Below are 20,233 nucleotides of genomic sequence, written 5' to 3'. Positions count from 1 at the left end.
TATCCGTTCTTCTGCCTCATTTTTTCTGCTATTGATTCCTTCTAGTGTAGTTTTCATTTTAGTTATTTTATTGTTCATCTCTGTTTGTTTGTTCTTTAATTCTTCTAGGTCTTTGTTAAACATTTCTTGCATCTTCTTGATCTTTGCCTCCATTCTTTTTCCGAGGTCCTGGATCATCTTCACTATCATTATTCTGAATTCTTTTTCTGGCAGGTTGCCTATCTGCACTTCATTTAGTTGTTTTTCTGGGGTTTTATCTTGTTCCTTCATCTGGTACATAGCCCTCTTCCTTTTCATCTTGTCTGTCTTTCTGTGAATGTGGTTTTTGTTCCACAGGCTGCAGGATTGTAGTTCTTCTTGCTTCTGCTGTCTGCCCTCTGGTGGATGAGGCTATCTAAGAGGCTTGTGTAAGTTTTTCAACATTTACCAATTCTTTTTCCACTTAATAAAACAATTGCAAAGTTGTAATTTTCAATAGCACAACAAAAGACTAGGAACGCCACCTCAAGAAGTGTTTAACAGGAATTGGTAGATGAATACCCCACACGTGGGACAACCCTCGGGTGTGTTCTGTATAGCATTCTCAACCTCCCAGTGGGTTATGAGTCCCAGGTGGCCACAAAGGTAATCTGCTCACAAATATACCCTATCTTGTCTTCCTTTCCTTCTCTGTCCCATTTCCCCATTCCTTTATTGCTGTTCCAGGGGTCATCTCCCCAATAAATGACTTGCTCTAAAATCCTTCTATCTGGATCTTTTTCTGAGGGAACCCAGTGTAAGACATAGTGAGGTGGCCAAGGAATATTTTCCTGAGTAAAAGCTTGAAGGAGGTGAAGGAGCAAGCCATGAAATTACCTTGGGGAGAAACATTCAAGGCAAAAAAAAAAAAAAAAAACCCCAGCAAGAGCACAGGCTTGAAACAGTTGGTGCTCCTGGTTTGTTTAAGGAACACCAAGAAGGCCAGAATGTGGAAAAGGGTGAGGTCAGAGAGAATGAGGGACCAGCTCATGTAGGACCACACAGGTCACATAAAAATGTTAGGTTTTGATCAGCATGAGATGAGAAGCAATTTTGGTTGATTTTGAGTAGAAGAGGGACATTATCTGATTGACATTTTAAAAAGAATCACTCTGGAGGCTTGGTTGTGACAAGGATGGAGAAGAGGGATGGGTCAGGAGGCAGGTATAATAATCTAGGCGGTTATTGATGGGTTTTTGAATTGGAATGGGAGTAAAGGAAGAGGTGAGAAGTGGCCTGATTCTGGGTAAATTTTGAAGGCAGAGCTAATAGAATATGCTGATAGATTCGATAGAGGGTTTGAGAGAAACAGTCAAGAATGACTCCAGAGTTTTTCCCAAGCAACTGTAAGAATGGAGCTGATACCTAAGTGTCCATCGACAGATGAATGGATAAAGAAGATGTGGCACATATATACAATGGAATATTACTCAGTCATAAAAAGAAACGAAATTGAGTTATTTGTAGTGAGGTGGATGGACCTAGTGAAGGTAGGTGTAGGAAGTCAAAAAGAGAAAAACAAATACTGTACGCTAACACATATATATGGAATCTAAAAAATAAAAAATGGTCATGAAAACCTAGGGGAAAGATGGGAATAAAGACACAGACCTACTAGAGAATGGACTTGAGGACATGGGGAGTGGGGAGTGGGAGGGGTAAGCTGGGACGAAGTGAGAGAGTGGCATGGACATATATACACTACCAAATGTGGAATGGATGGCTGGTGGGAAGCAGCCGCATAGCACAGGGAGATAAGCTTGGTGCTTTGTGACCACCTAGAGGGGTGGAATAGGGAGGGTGGGAGGGAGGGAGATGCAAGAGGGAGGAAATAATGGGATATATGTATATGTATAACTGAATCACTTTGTTATACAGCAGAAACTAACACACCATTGTAAAGCAATTTTACTCCAATAAAGATGTTAAAAAAAAAAAAGCATGGAGCTGAGGTGAGAAAGACTGCAAGGGGAGCAAATTTTAAAAGGAAAAGTAGGAACTCTGTTTTAACATTTAAATTTGAGATGCCTTGTAGACAATTACGTAGAGGTTTGAGTGGGAGCTGGATACAAGCAAAGAAAGCCTTCAGGGAAAATGTCCAGGCTGGAGGTACAAATTTGTCAACCATCAGCATGTAGATGGGATTTAAAGGCATGAAACCAGATCATATCTTCAACAGAGTGAGGGGAGACAAAGGAAAGAAGAGGCCCACAGACTGAGCCCTGAGCTATTTCAGTGTTTACAGGTTAGGATCAACCAGCAAAGGAGATGGAGGAGGAGCCATTAGAATACTGGGGGCCAAACTGGGTTTATGTGCAGTCCCAGGACACAGAAAGAGAAAGCTTTTCTGTCAAATGCTGGTAACAGGTCTGAGAAAGGAGAGCCTCCTTCTGCTAAGCCTAAAGCAATTATTTGCTGCATAAGTAATTAGCATAACTAATCATAAACTCCCTTCTGTCGTGATCATTCCTAGCAACACCTTGAAATGTATCTTTGATTGTTACTTGGACTTTTATGTGTTTATGAGTCATTTTCTTGACCATATTATAAACTCTTTTAGGGCAGGACCATGATATAAATTTCTATGATTTCCATGCAGAATTTAACAAAGGGCCTTGCATACAGTAGACACTTGACAAACATTTAACCTTTTAATTTGCATATTCAACTAAAATATTACATTCTCCATGAAATATTGCCTACTTAATCTATCTGGAAGTGATCTGTCCCTTCTGTGAACTCCAACCGCATTTATTGTTTGCACTTATCAATTGTTGCTTTCCATTACAAGTTATCTTTTCATAGCTATGGGTCTTGTCACCTCTAACTAGGGATTTTTAGTCTTTTAATGGCAAAGGATGAGTCTCACATGTCTTTGTGTACTCCAAATGGCATAAAATTAATTATTAATTAACTCATGTAATCAACGACTTCTCTGTATCTAAAGAGCCCTAAATAAGTACTTATTAATAAATATGTGTTTCCCCGATATATGCTTCCTTTCTGACCTAGTATTTATCCTTTAGAGTCCAGGATTCATGGCCCTGTACTGATATGCACAGCAATGTTCATCTGTGCTTAGTTCTTCTATGTGTAAAGTTGCCCCACATCTCTGGCATTTCATTAGAGAGGTTTATAGCACCATTATAATAATCACAGCTACTGAAATTTTGTTGCTTATTTTTACAGATAAAAGCAAATTAAAATAGTGGTTTATGCATCTCGGTTCTGAGAAGTGAGATGATGAGCACGATCTTGTTACCCAGGCTAAAGGGATGACTTTCCTAGATATTAAAACAGATTTGTGTATCACATCTGTCTTTTTCAATTTTGAGCTTTCCAACCCCTGCACTGAAATGGAAAATGCATTCATTTATCTCCTCACTTGGCCCAGCACTTTTTGACCTGGACTATAGATTATAAAAATTAAAGAAAACTGGAGTCGTCCTGAAATGGAGATTATGAGGTGCTTACAAATGTAACAACATGGGGGAGAGTTTTCATCATAAAACTGTAATTCAAGGATTTTTAAAAATTCCTTATTTTTTGAGCTGAGGCCTTCTGAACAAGCAAAGGTAAGAGATTTTCTTACCTATAAAAAGAATTTCACATACTAGAATATTGATGTATCACTTCCATACCCAAATTAATCTGAATCCAATCTGACAGCAAACTGTCTTCCAAGATGACAAAGCAGAAAGGTCCCTCCCAGGGAAAATCAGAACATGAACAGAGATGACTCAATGTCAGTTACATCTTGTATATTAACACAGTGACAGTGATGACTCAATGTCAGTTACATCTTGTATATTAACACAGTGACATTGTGCTTGGCAGCACCATTTACTGATGTGATTTTTATTTTTAAATTTAATGTTCCACAACTATTGACTTTTCCAACCTGATTGACAAACTTATTAAAAAGTAAGGAAAACTTCATTGAGTTTGTTTTTTTTTTACTTTTCTAATGTAACATCAATTATTTGACCTTATAATGGAGGAACAGTGGCTCAGACTATTAATAAATGTAGAGATTCCACAAAGAGAGTGAAAATGAAGTCTTTGATCTTAAAAAACATGGAGTTCTAACCTGGCCATATAGATCATGGGATTCTTCATTGTGATGTGATCGTAGTAACCATGAAATTCAGTATTTTTAGAGGATTGAAGAATATATGTATCAATGTTTCAAGAAGATTTCCAGCAAGAGTATAGTATTTTAAAGTCAGCACATTAGCTCAGAAAAGTCAGTACAAAGCAGAATCAGAAATTCAAGTGCATTTCTGAGTCATTGCTCCCAGCATCTCAATTATACTTAGCAGGAATTGCTTTGATTTTTTCCAGACTTTTATTTAATATAGCAACTAAAATAAAGTGCTGTGCTTTCTGACTTTCTGGGCAGCATTTGTTTTCATATTATCAGCCTGGCTTTTATCTCTGCACTCACTCTTTGAAGTCCTGTTACTGAGGAGTTTGACCACAGGAGCTGCTGGACTCTACAGGGGAAAGGATTAGATTGAGAAGGAGGTGGAAGTGGAGAGAGAGACTTAGTTGGTTTTTTCCTCCATTTGTGTTACAATCCAGAAAGATTTCTGGTATTCTAAGCATAGCATGAGAAAGAGCCAAGATACTTGGGAGATTATTATATACTACAAAGTTTCTTCTGAACAACTTAACGTGTATCCTTATACTAAAAATGTAGTCTCTTCCTCCCTGAAATCACAACAAAAAGAGAATTAATTGGAAAGTTTGGCAGAATAAACAAGGTAGAGTCATAGGAAAGGTTTTCATTCTTGCATATAAAAATTTACATGTATATTTAAAAGGATAATATAGTTAAGGAGAGAAAGGAAGAGAGAAAGAAATAAGGGCATTATAATTTTAAATTAAACTTTTTATTTTGAAATAATTGTAAATTCACATGCAGTTGTAAAAAAAAAAAAAAATTAGAGGGATCCTGTGTTCCCTTTACAAGTTCCTCCAACTGCAGTATCTTGCAAGACTATGTGTGCATTGAATTTTGATATGATATTATAGAACATATTATGAATGGAGTACAGTGATTGCTTGCATAAATAAGACATGTCTGTGAGAAATCAACATCTTGATTCCACTTAGTTCACAGCAATTTCATGGAGGAGACAGGGTTGATTTTAAGAAAGTTATGCTTAGTGAACTAAGGTGGAATATATTTGAGGCCTAGAATACAATCTGAAAATTTTGGAAGTTAACAGAGACAGAAAGAGTAGCTGGGTGAGTCTATGAGACCAGAATTATCCTAATACCAAAACCAGGCAATGACATTACAAGAAAAGAAAACTATGGACCAGTATCTCTAATGAATAGAGATGCAAAAATCATCAACAAAATATTAGCATATTAAATTTAAAAATGTATAAAAAGAATTATACACTATGACTGAGTGGGATTTATCCTAGGTATGCAGTGACAGTTCAACATTCAAAAAACAATTAATGTAATCCATCACATCAGATTAAAAAAAGAAAAAAAAATCACATGATCATATGATAGATACAGAAAAAGCATTTGACAAAATCCAATGCCGATTCATGATTAAAAAAACTCTCGATAAACTAGGAATAGAAAGGTGTTTCCTCAACTTGACAAAGAATATCTACAAAAAACCTACAGCTAACTTAATGGTGAGAAACCTGAAGCATATTTGCTAAGGTCAGGTACAAGGCAAGGATGTTCCCTCTCATCACTCATTTTCAACATTGTACTGGAAGTTCTAGCTAATGCAATAAGACAAAGGAAATAAAAGGTATACAGATTAGGAAGGAAGACATAAAACTGTCTTTGCTCATAGATGACACTATTGTCTATGTAGAAAATACAAAACAATCAACAAAAAAACCTCCTGGAACTACTAAGTGATTATTGCAAGGTTGCAGGTTACAGGGTTAATAGACAAAAGTTAATTGCTTTCCATACCAGCAATGAACAAGTGGAATTTGAAATTACTAACACAACACCATTTACATTAGCATCCCCCAAAATGAAATATTTAGATATAAATCTAAAAAAATATGTACAAGACCTATCCAAGGAAATCTCAAAACTCTAATGAGCAAAATCAAAGAAGAACTAAATAAATAGAAAGATAGTCCATGTTCATGGATAGGAAGACTCGATATTGTCAAGATGTCAGTTCCTCCCAACTTGATCTATAGATTCAATGCAATCCTAATCAAAATCCCAGCAGTTCTTTTGTGAATATTGATAGACTGATTCTAAAGTTTATATAGTTTATATGAAGAGACAAAAGACCCAGAATAGCCAACACAATATTGAAAGAGAAGAACAAAGTTGGAATACTGATACTACCTGACTTCAAGCCTTACCATTAAACTACAGTAAACAAGACAGTATAGTATTGGGAAAGGGACAGACAAATAGATTAATAGAAGAGCTCAGAAGTAGATCCACACAAGTATAGTTAACTTACCTTTAACAATGGAATAAAGGAAGTAAAATGGACCAAAGATAGTTTTCTCAAATGGTGCTGGGACAACTGGACATCCATGTGTAAAAAAATGAATCTAGATACAGACCTTACACCCTTCACAAAATTAACTCAAAACGGATCACAGAACTAAATGTAAAATGCAAAACTATTAAGAAAAATACCTAGAAGATAACATAGGAAAAAACCTAGATGACTTTGAGTATGGCAATGACTTTTTAGGTACATCAACAAAAGCGTGATCCATGAAAGAAATAATTGATAAGTTGGACTTCATTAAAATGAAAAACTTCTCCATGCAAGACAATATCAAGAGAATGAGAAGACAAGCCACAGATCGGGAAAAATATTCTCAAAGACACATCTTGCAAAGGACTATTAAATATACAAAGAACTCTTAAAACTCAATAATAGAAAAACAAACGACCCGATTAAAAAATAGGCCAAACATATTAATGGACACCTCACCAGAGAAGATATACGGATGACAAATAAACATATGAAAAGATACCCCACATCATATGTCACTGGGGAAATGCAAATTAAAGCAATGAGACACCATTACACACCTATTAGAATGGCCAAAATCCAGAACACTGACAACACCAAATGCTGGTGAGGATGTGATGCAGCAGAAAGTCTCATTCATTGCTGGCAGGAATGCAAAATACTACAGCCACTTTGGAAGACAATTTGGTGGTTTCTTACAAAGCTAAACATATTACCATATGATCCAGCAATCATGCTTCTTGGTTTTCACCCAAGTGGAATGAAAACTTATGTCCACACAAAACCTGCACATTGTTGTTTGTAGCAGCTTTATTCATAATTGCCAAAGCTTGGGAGCAACCATGATGCCCTTCAGTAGGTGAATGGATAAATAAACTGTGGTCCATCCAGACAATGGAATACTGTTCAGCCCTAAAAGGAAATGAGCTGTCAAGCCATAAAAAGACAAGAAGGAACCATAAATGCACATTACTAAGTGAAAGAAGTCGATCTGAAAAGACTACACACTGTGTGATTCCAACTATATGACATGCTGGGAATAAGAGAGGATTTTTAAGGCAGTAAAAATACTCTCCATGATACCATAATGACGTGTCATTATACATTTGTCAAAACCTATAGACAACACAAAAGTGAACCATCATGTGAACTCTGGACTTTGGGTGATAACAATGTGTCAGTGTAGTTCGTCAGTTGTAACAAAACTACACTCTGGTGGGGAATGTTGATAATGGGGGAGGTTATACCTGTGTGAGGCCAAGGAGTATATGGAACATCTCCCCTCAACTTTGCTGTGAACCTAAAAGTGCTCTAAGAAAATAAATTCTTAAAAAAAAAAGAGTAGCTGGGTACAGTAATAGAAAAAACAGGAGGGCAAAAATTGCATGGTTGCCTATTAAGCAAAAGTGAATGACTATTATTTCTGACAACAGTAAAAGTCTTTTAGTGAAGGTGACAGCTAGAGAAGACAATTTTGACAGGAGTCTTTCTGTGACACTTAAAGATTTATGACAATAGATATTTGCTCACCTATGATTTCCTGTATTTGTTATGCAGGCAAAGTTTTAGTAAATAGCTTTGAGAAACCTAATTTATCTACCTATCTATCTATAAATGAAAGCTGGGTATATTTTAATAATTACTAGATAAAATATTTCTGCCTTGGTTCTTTTATCTTGTATTTCAGTGAATTATCATGACTGTAATTCTGTTCTTTGTTCAGTGAGATTGGCAAAGTTTCATTTCACTTCATTATCTGAATTCCTCTTTTGGAGAAGTGGGTGTCTGAGAGCTGGGCTGGGGAAGGGATTAAGGAGGCGATTCAGACAGAACTAAGAGTAATCTCAGAGAGTGCATCCAAGGAGCAAAACTAAAATTGTGAGACAAGCAGGCTGTCCAAAGGGTCTGCCGCACAGCCTCTGTGCTCTGTATAACTCCTGGGAGCAGCTTTCAGGTAGAGAGGCAGCCAGGCCCTGGATATTGAGGTAGAACCCAGATTTGAGGGGTCAAGACAGACACCAGGAATGTCCAACCAGAAACCTCAGATGAGAAGGGAGAAAATGCAAGCCTGAGAAATTCCCAGAACATGTGCTGAGGCTACAGTCCCCTTTATATAAGACAGCAATGGACTCATTCTGGTGAGGAGGGAGCCATTAAAAATATAGCAAACTCCTAAGGAAAATAAAAATCGTTCACTAAACTAAAATGTAGTAACTATAGCTTAAAATTCATAGGACATCAATTGGGCCATGGCCATCTTTCTTTTTTATTTTTATTTTTTTCGGTACGCGGGCCTCTCACTGTTGTGGCCTCTCCCGTTGCGGAGCACAGGCTCCGGACGCGCAGGCTCAGCGGCCATGGCTCGCGGGCCCAGCCGCTTCGCGGCATGTGGGATCTTCCCGGACCGGGGCATGAAACCGTGCCCCCTGCATCGGCAGGCGGACTCTCAACCACTGCGCCACCAGGGAAGCCCCATCTTTTTGTTATATACAGATTTTCATGGCATTACAGTATTTGAACAATATTTTTATTATCGTTATGTACTTACACCCTCCTCCTCCCTGTCCCCCTTCAGAGATACTTTGATATGCTCCATGCTCTCTCCTCACACATAAGCTTCTCTGTCAGGGTTGATATCATAGTTTAAGCTATAGCAACTTCACTCAAGTAGGGGACAGGAGCAGGAAGCTGATTCCCTGGGCCCTGTGGTCCCTTCCCTCCCTTGTCCCTTTGTAAAAAAAAAAAAGGACAAAAAGTTTTGTCCTCTCTAATTCCCTGTCTTTCATGTTCTCCTATTCCAGGCCTCCCCTCACCCACTTTGGACACTGAGGGAGAGGGTTTTGGTAGGATGTCAGTACGGTGTACTATAGGTCACATATATCACACAGAACAGTTGCCATCATGACACATAGACTTGCATGATAATACTTGTGGGCACCATTTTCCATCAAGGGGCTCTGCATACAGAGAGAGCTTGATATTGTTCTCAAATTTATGGTCCCTCAATAAAGAAAATAAAATATTTTCCATTTAAATTACTTTTTGTTATTTATGGCTTAAAATAAAACATGTAAATATATTTTTCAGTGGGAAGAGGTTCCATAAGGGTATATATGGTATGATTACAATTTCACAAAATATTTGGGTATATCTGTATATACCTAGACAATAAACCAAACTATTTATAGTGCTTATTTCTAAGTGGTAAAGCTATAGGTGATTATTTTCTTCTATATATTTTTTCTAATGAAAGTTACTTACAAAATTGCTGCCGTAAAGGGTATCCAAATTTTAACAGAAAATTCCAATTGAGCTCTTGTCAGTACAAAATTATTTGTCCTTTCTTCAGAAAACACAAAAATGTGAAGTATAGTTCACACAATTAGATCAAATATGAGTGAATCCAAAATAAATACATATAACTTTCTTATTACATAGATGAAAATTGACTAAATGTGTATTCAAATACATATACATAAATAGAATACCCTTGGAGGGGTAAAAAGAAGCTGGTAATGGTGTTTGCCTTTAGAAAAGGAAACTGAATAGCTATAAGATGTTATCGTGTCCTTGAGATCTTTGGCATTTTTGTATTATGTGAATTTTACAAATAAAAAATAATTAAAAACTAAGAAAAGTAAAAACATGTATTTAAATTCCTCTAACTATTATTTTCAATCACTTTTTGGTCCTTTCCTTACACACAAAACCATTTTCCATGGTTAGGTTAATTTACTCTGGTTTTGATTTAGTTTGACTAACTGCCAAAAATGTAGAGTCTCTTCTATAGCCCTATTTGGATAATAAATAATAGGACCAGTTTCCCACCAAATGTCTCAACACTGAATGTTGTGGATAATTTTTGCCTTCTTTGTAAAACCTCTCACAATGCTGTCACTAAAGAAGTTGTAACTGCTGGATTTGACCTTGCTTTCAGTTAGGTGAAGTTTTGTTTATAGAAAAGCCTTGAAATTAAGATGAAGTTTTGTAACTACAATTATCACAAAAGAGGTGTCGGTCAAGCGCTGGGTCCAGACATTCATTTGCACCCTGATTCATTCATGCAAGTTCACTCAGAACAGTGCTTTTCTCAGTTTTCAACTTCCTTCTTCCTGTTTTCACTTTTATAAACTGACTTGTTTCTTCTGGGACTGAAAAGACATGGATCAGTTGCGTAGAAAGAAGACATGGAGGAAATAAAACGCAGAAAAGTCCGTCTTCTCAACAAGAGAAAACACATCCATCAGATGACATCCCAAAGTCCCTTCCAGCCTAACCTGTACATGTAAAATGTTTATTTATGTTGCCTCTAGTTTAGCTAAGCACGGTTTGCAGACCATTTCCATGGTAACATGAAAACTGTATGTGTTAATTTCTAAATTTTGACACTAACTGATGACAGGTGGCTTGTGTGCAAAGCGCATGGTACTGAAATGCTTAGGAGGGAAGGAGGACATGAAAAACCTAATGAACAATGAAAAGGTGATAAAGTTAACGAACTGGTGGCATAAATTAACTACCTCAGCACGCATACAAATGTTTATAAGAATCATCTGAATTCCTGAGCATTTATTTACTTAACCAAAGCTTAAAAGCATTAAGAAGCGGGGAAAAGTTTGATCAGACATGAGACCTCAGAAACCTCCCACTGATTGCTATTACAACATTAGTGGAGAGGACATACAGATTACTGGACTGAAGTTAAATTCCACAAGGAGGAAGGCAGAGAGCACTGAAAGATAACTAAACAAAGGGAAGTGCCAGATGTGAAAAATCAAGAAGCTATACGCAATCCCAATAGCATAACAAAGGAAATATAAGTTAGAGTTACAAGAACGGTAATTCAAAGCATTGAGAGCCAAAGTTAAACATGCCAAGTAAATAAACGACATGTCACCATAATGGAAACATTTTATTTTACATGGTCTGAAACACCAATTCTTAGAATTGCTCCTAAGAGTTACATAGGAAGCAAAAAATAAGAAAGACAACAAAAGTGAAAACACAAACAAAAATTAGAGAGCATACACAAGAGTATAGCTCAGCAACTGGCATGTGTATTGGTGACATCAGTTTAACGCACCAGTGTAGTAAATGGTGTAAAACTGAGAACCTTTTCATTCTGAATAAATGTCTTATTCCATTTGATACAAAAATGGATTATGAATTCAAAGGAAGGTATTTTCTTATATATGTAGTCTTTTTTATATTGATCATTAACTCATCACAGGGACAGAATTTTGGTAAATTGTGCTTGTTTTGAAACGTCTTAATCACCTTTGCTTTTATACATATTAAATACTTCATATTCAACTTAAAAAGAGAAAGAAATAAAGATAGAGAATATAGACGATTCTTTTAGGATCAAGAGAGAGTTTGTGTTTTTGTTTTTGAAGATAGCAGACAATGATGAGAAAGATCCAATAGGGAGAGTAAAATCAATTATGCAGGACAGAAAAAGGACACTGTCAGGATTAAAATTCTGGAGTAAGCTTGAGGGGATAGAATCCTGAATTAGTAGAGAAGTTTTCTGGCCAGGTTATATGGGTAGAGATGCAGGTAGGTTGATAGACTTGGTGATGGGAGTGTGTGAACCTTCTTACTGTGTCTATTTTCTCAATGAAATGATGGAAAAGTGTGTTAGCTGAGAGTTCAAAGAAAAGAGGGAGTGTTTGAGATGTGAGGAGGAAGAAAAAGATGCGAAAGAATACTTTCAGAGACATTACTCGGGGGCCCACTTGAAGGAAATGGTCATGAATTTTAAGAGATTGGCTCAGCTGCATGGATAAAGGTGGAAAGTAGGCAGAAAATGGAACTTCATGGAGGGCAGGTTTTTTCAGGAAAGTAAATGGAAAGAGAGAGAGAAAAGGGAATTGAGTTCATCTGCAAGGAATGATTTTTAAAATGAAGGACCCATGGGAACTAAACAGGTGTGGGCTTGATGAACATGTGAAAAGGCAGTGGTGAGCTCAGTAGTGTGGAAGTCCTGGCGGCATCAGGAAATTGTTGGCTATAGCAGTGGGAGTGAGCTGAAAGAGAGGACATGGGGGTTAGAGAACGGTAAGCCTGGAATTCTGATTCTGAGGGTGTGAAGTTATTGGTAATGATGGTTGTAGGATGTGGCCCTGGAACGAGTGGCTGAGATGGGGTTGAGGAAAGATTGCTGGATATAAACCAAAGAACTGAGTGAGAGGCTGGGAGGCTGCATAGATCATTTGCCTGAATGTTGAAATTACCAAAAATGGATAGCAAAATTAGGTAGAGAGAGAGAGAAGTTATGGAGACATGGAGCTAGGTTTAAATTTTTTCAAAGATAGGAGTGACTGGTTACAACTGTACCATAAGGGAGGGTAGATAGTGGTAGAGTCTAATGCCACGTGCATTTAAAATCAATATTTGAATAATTATGAATAATAATTTGAATGATATTTTGAATAATAATTATTTGAATAATTATAGATATCTATTCTGGATATCTGCCAGAATAGAGGTTGCCTCAATGCAGCTAGTTTATATTAAATGAAAAACACACCAAAAATATTTTTATATATTTAGCAATGAAACTTGAGAGCAAATTTTTATCATGACCATGAATGTTATTCCTACTTTTACAGAATTACTAAGAAATTTCCAGATTCAGAAAGTTGCCTTCTAACTTGAGAACTGCGAGAGGATTAAATCAGAATACTAATGAAGTGTTTGGAACAGGACCCAACTAATAGTAAGTACCTAATAAAAAGTCATGAGGGAAGAAAACTAAAGATGACTCCCTATGAGGAAATATGCTAAGCCTGCTTTGCCACTTTTCTTTATACATTGTCCTAAACCAAACAAAGAAAAAAAACCCTTTTATATCAAAGATCACCTTGATCTACACTGGTTTTCCCTGATTTGTAGACCAGATACTTTTTCTATTATTTCTGAGAAGAGTCTTGTGCTAAGAAATATAAACTTTGCTTCTGGATGTTGTAAGTACTGGGGGAAAAATTTAATAATTGATGCTGGAACTATTGACTCACCATATTTTTATAATCATGAGGTACATGTTAAGATGCCAAACCCAGAATCCACAAAGTTGGATATATCCGACCACTTAAACACGGCAAAAACAAATGAATAAACCATAAAGAAGGTTTTGACTTTTTAACCTTAATCAAGGTTAGAAGGCAAAGGACAAACTGAGAAAATTAGCTTCAACATGTGGGGTTGAAAAAGAATATCCCTAATATTAAAAGAGGTTTTATAAAACAATAAGAAAAAGACAAGCCGTAATTTTTTTAAGGGCAAAAGACATGGATATGAATAGGGATTAAATGAATAGAAATGGCTGATGAATATATACGAAGATATTTGTCAGAAGAAATCGAAGGCACCTGGTCTTCATTGTTGTTTATAAAACCAATAATGCTCAGCTTTAAAGAGGCTGCAGAGAAGCACCCTCTCAAGCAATATTAATGGGAATGAAAATTAGAACAGTATCAAGTTTTTGGTTGTCAGTTGGCAATTTGTATCAAAATCCTAAATATGCATATCCTTTGACCTAGCAATTCCACTTCTAAGAATTTATTCTATGCAGATAAGGTGACAGTACCCAAAATATGTGTCTCAGCATCAGTAACAGTAGAAAACCATTGCAAAGTGTTAGTGGTCATGAAAAGATACACCCAACAGACTGCTGAATGAAACAAGTATGTTACAAAGTAGCATGTGTGGTTCTGATTACATTTATGTAAAAATATATATGTGTGTGTTGATATGTAAGTATCCAAACTGATGTCGGAAAGGATGTTCCCAACCATGTGAATAGTGATTATCTTTGACTAGTGGAATTTCTGATCATTTTTACTTTGTTTATGTTTTTGTTTATGGTTTATGTTTTTTATATATTGTTTGAATTGTATATGAGGACCACTTACCACCCTAGTGACCATATATATATATACACACACAAACATCCTCGTATCTTTACTCTAATTGCCTGAAAGAAATTCCCTGAAAAGGCCTTGATTAAAAAGGAGGAGAATGATTAACTTACAAACACCTCAAGTTTTGTCTGAGGCCAGTCCTATCAAAGGGAAATTTTTTATCTTACATTCAGGTTAATTTCTGTGTTGAATTTTACTTAGTTAATAGTCATAAGTTTAATTGAGCTCTCAATGTAGGGGAGAAAAAAAAACCCCACATTTTTCTCTTCTGAAACCTTGACTTCTTTGGATCAAATTAAGTGCGTTGTTCCTAAACTGCTAGAAACTTATTGCTCACATTTTGTCCGCAGTTCCACAGGAATCCAAGAAAGAACACATGGAAATTTCGAAATGGCAAAAACTGAGTTTCCTTTCCCCCATAGTTTAGAATACAGTTTCCTTGACTCTGGGTGTCCTTGTGTTGACAGAAATCTGAGTCTGGGGATGCCTCTGCTAGCCCACACCCAGTGCCTCAGGGGAAGAGGCCCATCACTCCACCGTCGCTGGGGCAGAGGGTACCCTGATGCACTTGAGTGCTGATTTCATGGTGCTGGTGATCCTATTTAGAATATGGGTGGTGGCAGGGGGGACCCTCAAAGTTGCATTTACCTGTTTGTTTCTCAAGGGCTGAACCACTTCTCGAATGCACAGCTCTAGATCACTGAGATAGTCCTTTTCTGTCTGTATCAGCTCCTTGATGATTTTCAAACGCTTTGCCATCATTCTCTGATGTTCCTTCTCCTGAGTTAGGGTCTCAGCCGTGGAACACCCAGCCTGTGGGGTCATCTTTTCTGTTAAATGAAAACATGTACGTGTGAGGCATTCTGTTGAGATTTCTGGTTCCTTCATTGCAAACAATGCCACTGCAGGATTATTGTTAGCAAGGGAAAAGGCTTAGAGTGTCTTCACGCGTGTTCTTGGGAAGTGATGTGTGGAAGTTTCCCTTAAGGTTGGAATCCTATGAAACTATGAGAAGGAAGAGGTGTGGGAGTGAATACTTCTAACAGGTCAGTTAAAAAATATTTGACATGTCTAGTCTTTAAAATATCCCATTGCTACTATATTAGGTTATAAACCTGGTCTTCAGCTAGAGATAAAATGCATAAAATCATAGTTCAGAATTTCTTTTGGACACACTTAAGTCGAGGGAAGATTTTTAATTAGTAAGTGGAACACCTTCCAATTTTGTCTCTATTATTAAAAATAATTGCCCCTCATTCTCAGTGGGTGGTACACAAATCTCCATGAAATGGAAAACAATTGTACATGATTGAGATTTGTCTTTCAGTTCACAGTTAGAATCTCTGAGGAGTGAGGCAGTGGTAGGTTAAACAAATTTCAACTAAGATTTTTCACAGCTCATCTTCAATGGGTTGCATATCTTGTTATTTCAGAATTCTTGAGCTGCCAAATGGAAATTTTTAATTAAAAAATTCACAGTGCTGAGGAGACGTTGAGATAAATGGGAAGCCTCACATGTAGCCAAGGTTTTATATAAAGTAAAATGTAAGAAAGCTAAATATCTTCAAGGATGAGCTTCCCCACGGTGATGTAAAATTTTGGAAGCCACAGCTAGGTCAAAGATGAAATCGGAGCAGTGACAGATAGTGGGGCAGTGTGTATGTGTGTGTGTAAATGGATTTGCTTCAAGCCTGATGTCATCACAAACTTAATTTTCATTGTACTCTCTAGTTGCAGAAGTAATTTTATTTCCTTTAAAACTAATATGATTCTAGTAACTGATGTGTAAGACATCTCTAATGCTGACACTACTTCCTGAGAATGTAGAGCTTTACAAAAGGGCTTAGAAAGACTCTGTATGGGGAAAAAAGTGCACAGATCACACTTATGGAAATGGAAATAAAGAGAGGATGTTCTCTTGGCTGACCCCAGAGCTAAGACAACTGGAGAAATACTATCATAGCAGAGTTAATGGTTCAATGTAAAGAGACTGCCCTTAGAATGTGAAGAGACACTAAGAATAGTGAGCATTCCTCTGTCCCTGGCCCAGTCATTTCAGGAGTCCCGACAGAGGCTTCATAGTCAAGCCTCGGGAGGCATACTGTGGTGGTAATTCCAGCATTAGTTTGGAAGGTGCACTAGATTGGCCTTTGGACAATCCTGACTTGCAGGTGAATATGCTTCTGGGTCATTTGCCTGGAAACTAGTCTTCCTTCATCAGGAAAGAAGAAGGATTTGACCAATAGCACTTAACAGCACATGGCTTTACAAGGCTTAGGCCATTCTGTGCCAGAGAAATAATCTACATAAGTTATTGAAGAAGAGAATCATGTAAGGAGCCTTCATATCCTGATCTGTGTTATGAGAACTTGGGGGTTCTTCCTAATTTATGATACTTTTATTGGAAGGTATAAAAAGCCTGTCTCTCAGCACCCCAAATTCGACAGGAAGAGTTACAATTAGGCGTCACTATTATGAACTCTTCTGGATATAAAAGAAGAAGGCAGGTCACTGGCGAGGAGAGATGCAGTGAACAGGTTGTATTCACAAGTGGACCTTGTGACCTTTGGGAGCCTACCTTTGGGGGCTCCTTCTAAAAGGTTGGGGGCTGGAAGTCAGAGGGCAGAGGGGGGAGTGATGGGACTTCTTTTCCCCTGGGATATATAAAATAGCTCACAGACAGAAACTTCACTAGTAGAGAGCTGGCAAACCAGTATGGATAGTATTCAATTATTATTTAATATTACCTCAAAAATAAAAGGGGCACTGCTGAAAAACTGTTCTAACCGATGCCTGCTTTTCCAAGTTCTAAACATTTTGTGCCTTACAAATAAGGGGGGCCTAGCAAGGAGAAGGGAGTCTTTCCTGATCTTTGGCCAAGAAATATTCCAAAAATACATTCTCAGGTTCTTTCTAGTTCTCAATTCCAGGACTCAATTACTACATCAGTTTAACTTATTTTACAGATTTCTCCAGTTGCTGCACTTTAAATGTACAATATCAGATTTTATTAATTAAAAATTAGATTTTCCAATCCTGCTCAATATCTTGTTAGGAATCAAGTTAGGGGGTCACAGGGGTGGAAATAAAGTGTCAGGCAAGATATTCAACTTCAGAAACTTCTCCCTTCAGGGATAAAAACCTTCTTAGAGAATTCAGAGCCGAGCAATCTTGAGAGTTACCTTTGTTTGTTCTTTTGACTCAAATTTATTGTGGGAACAAAGACTTCTGGTCATTTTCTGATTGTTTCCGGAAAACAATCATTTTCCCATCCGGTCTCTAAACACGGGTTCTGTTTGCATTTCTTAAACCAGCAAACTCTCCGCAATGCATTGTGGGCACAAGCTTTGTTTTTATAAGATCCTTCTCAACCTTACATTTCAGTTATACTACGTTTTTACGTGTAAAACTACTTGTAACGCACGAATATTACCAATATAGATCATCCAAATCAGCAGTCAGCCATAATAATCTTTTATTTCTAGATAAAGCAACAGAGGAGCTAAGTATTTAGGAAAGAAGGAAAAATAAATCTTTAGGAATGACTGTTTTCCAGTAGTTAGCATAAACTAAAAGACTGTGTCAAAACTAAAGGGAAATGGAGGCTAAAATGACATTTAGATAGTTTTAACCAAAATATACTACTGTGAATGAAAACGGTACCACATAAGTGACCTCCCCTTTGCCCAACCTCTTTCTTTTACCCTCGAGATTTATTTTTCCAGCAGTGATGATAAATTTTCACTATTCTAGCTACATATTTCATGAGTAACATATGTGGAAATTCTTAGCCGAGAAAGTTTATGTAAAAGGCGTTTGCTGCTGTTTGGGGAAAGGATAACCAGACTTAAGTTCATCACCTCTGCCACTGTTCACAGAGAGAACTTGGTGGATTAAAAAAAAAACAAAGTACTTATTCTCACAGAGCCTCAGTTTCCTCATCTGTAAACTAGGAATGAAAACCATCACAGGGTTATCATAAAGACTGAATTAAATGAGCAATGGTATGTGGAAGCTCCTTAAGGTCTTTAAAACCACATAAATGTTAGTTATTTCCACAGATATGGGAATGACAGGGTTCTTTCTCTCAGCTCTTGAACTTTTCCACCCCTTAGGGCAAACAGTTATCTCATTATTTTATAGTTATCAACTTGTCAAGAAAAATGCATGACTCTGAAGTGGGTGGACAGCTATGTTCAGATGGGAGAGGAAGAGAAGGAAAAGTAGGGGCGTCGCCCATGGAGGAAATTCAGAATAGAGCTGGTGATTGGAGTCCTGGGTAGCTCTCCTGGGCTGGGAGTATGTGTGGGGAGAACCCTGGTCTTCTAGAGAGATGAAAAAGCACCCGAAGGTAAGGGCATGGCTGGGGAGGACTAATGACAATCTTCACTGAGAGCCCATGTTTTGCTTAGAGTTCATGTGCACTCTTTCTGCTTTGCTGTTGTTGCTATTGCTGCTGCTGTTTTGGGGTGGGTTTTAAGGAGAGGTGATTGATTTAATTCTATCAAGTTATAAAATTATATATATTTTCAAGGTTAAGTGCCTAGACTTTGCACCACACTTCCTGGATTCAAACTCCACCTCTAACATTAGGTATGTGACCTTGAACAAGGTATTTAACTCTTTGTGCATCCATTTCCTCATCTGTAAATTAAGGGTAATATTAGTAAAACCTTATAAAGTGATTGTGAAGATAAAATGAGTTAATGTTTGTTAAACACAACAGTGCTTGGAAGAATAGTAGATATTGTGTAAATGTTTGCTATTATTATTAGATGCAATTCCTGTTTATTAGCTGTAATATAATTTTCACTGTATTTTTAGCTGCATTCCAGTTTAGTGTATAACCTTCGCAAAATATTTTTCATGCACGTATATATATATATACATATAGCAGTTAATTGTTTTTTTTTTTAACAACGTATACTCATATACACGTTCCTCTATAACTTGCTTTTTCAACTTTCGCATTATATGGTGGTAATTTTGTTTGGTAAGCATGTATATATATATATACATATATCTTTATTCTTTACAATAGCAATATAGTTGTCAGACACTGCTATGTGCCTGTCCAATATCTAGTCTCCCATTTGTCTTTTATAAATTGAACCCTGAATAGATAAAAATTCTTACTTCTTAGTTTCTTTTTAAAACTATGTCTCATTTATGGCAAAAGAGAGATGTAAGCAAAAATCTCTGAGAGGGGTTTCAGGAGTCTGTAAAAAGGCAAACTTGGTTGGGATGCCCCTTCTTCCATCCTTCACCCCTTATGTTTCTTGCCTCTTTTTTATTGCCTGGAATGTGGATGTGAATCCTGGAGGTGCAGCAGCCATGCTGGAACCGTGAAGTACTAGCCACAAAGAGTAAGACCTATACACAATGGATGCCATCATATGGAAAGATGTAAAGAGGCTCCTTACTCCTAGACTTCTTGAATGAGACACAGAAGTTTCCATGTGTTAAGCCACATTTTCTGTTGTTTTTAGGAAAGTTTATTAGTATATGACAGAGATTTTGGTATCTAGAAATTTAAGTGCTGCAAATAATGCAACCTGTAATGTGAAAGTGGCCTAGTAGGGGAGGAAGGATACCAGGAAGACATTTGTAGTCTGGAGAGTAGGTGACCATTACCATTCAGTGGCAAAATATTTGGTAAATCTATATTACCGCATACTAAGGCATATAATTAGAGGAAATGGTAGAAAAAATCAAAATGTTGGCATGGTCTGATTCTTCCTTGCCACGTTCAGCAAAAGCATACAAATGAGATATGAACTCAGACCATGGCTAG

General features: G+C 37.1%; 1 protein-coding gene across 1 annotated transcript in view; it reads right to left on the bottom strand.

Moving 5' to 3' along the window:
* ARHGEF38 (Rho guanine nucleotide exchange factor 38) overlaps positions 1 to 20,233 on the bottom strand; it is a 148,877-nt gene that overhangs the window by 93,877 nt on the left and 34,767 nt on the right. Inside the window, exon 2 of the mRNA XM_024119403.1 lies at positions 15,088 to 15,269. Coding sequence (XP_023975171.1) covers positions 15,088 to 15,269 — 182 coding nt within the window. The remainder of the gene's footprint in view (positions 1 to 15,087; positions 15,270 to 20,233) is intronic.

Source organism: Physeter macrocephalus, chromosome 7, assembly GCF_002837175.3.
Source record: "Physeter macrocephalus isolate SW-GA chromosome 7, ASM283717v5, whole genome shotgun sequence".
NCBI lineage: Eukaryota > Metazoa > Chordata > Mammalia > Artiodactyla > Physeteridae > Physeter > Physeter macrocephalus.
Note: the sequence above shows the minus strand (reverse complement) of the source record. Positions and strands in the feature narration are given on the sequence as shown.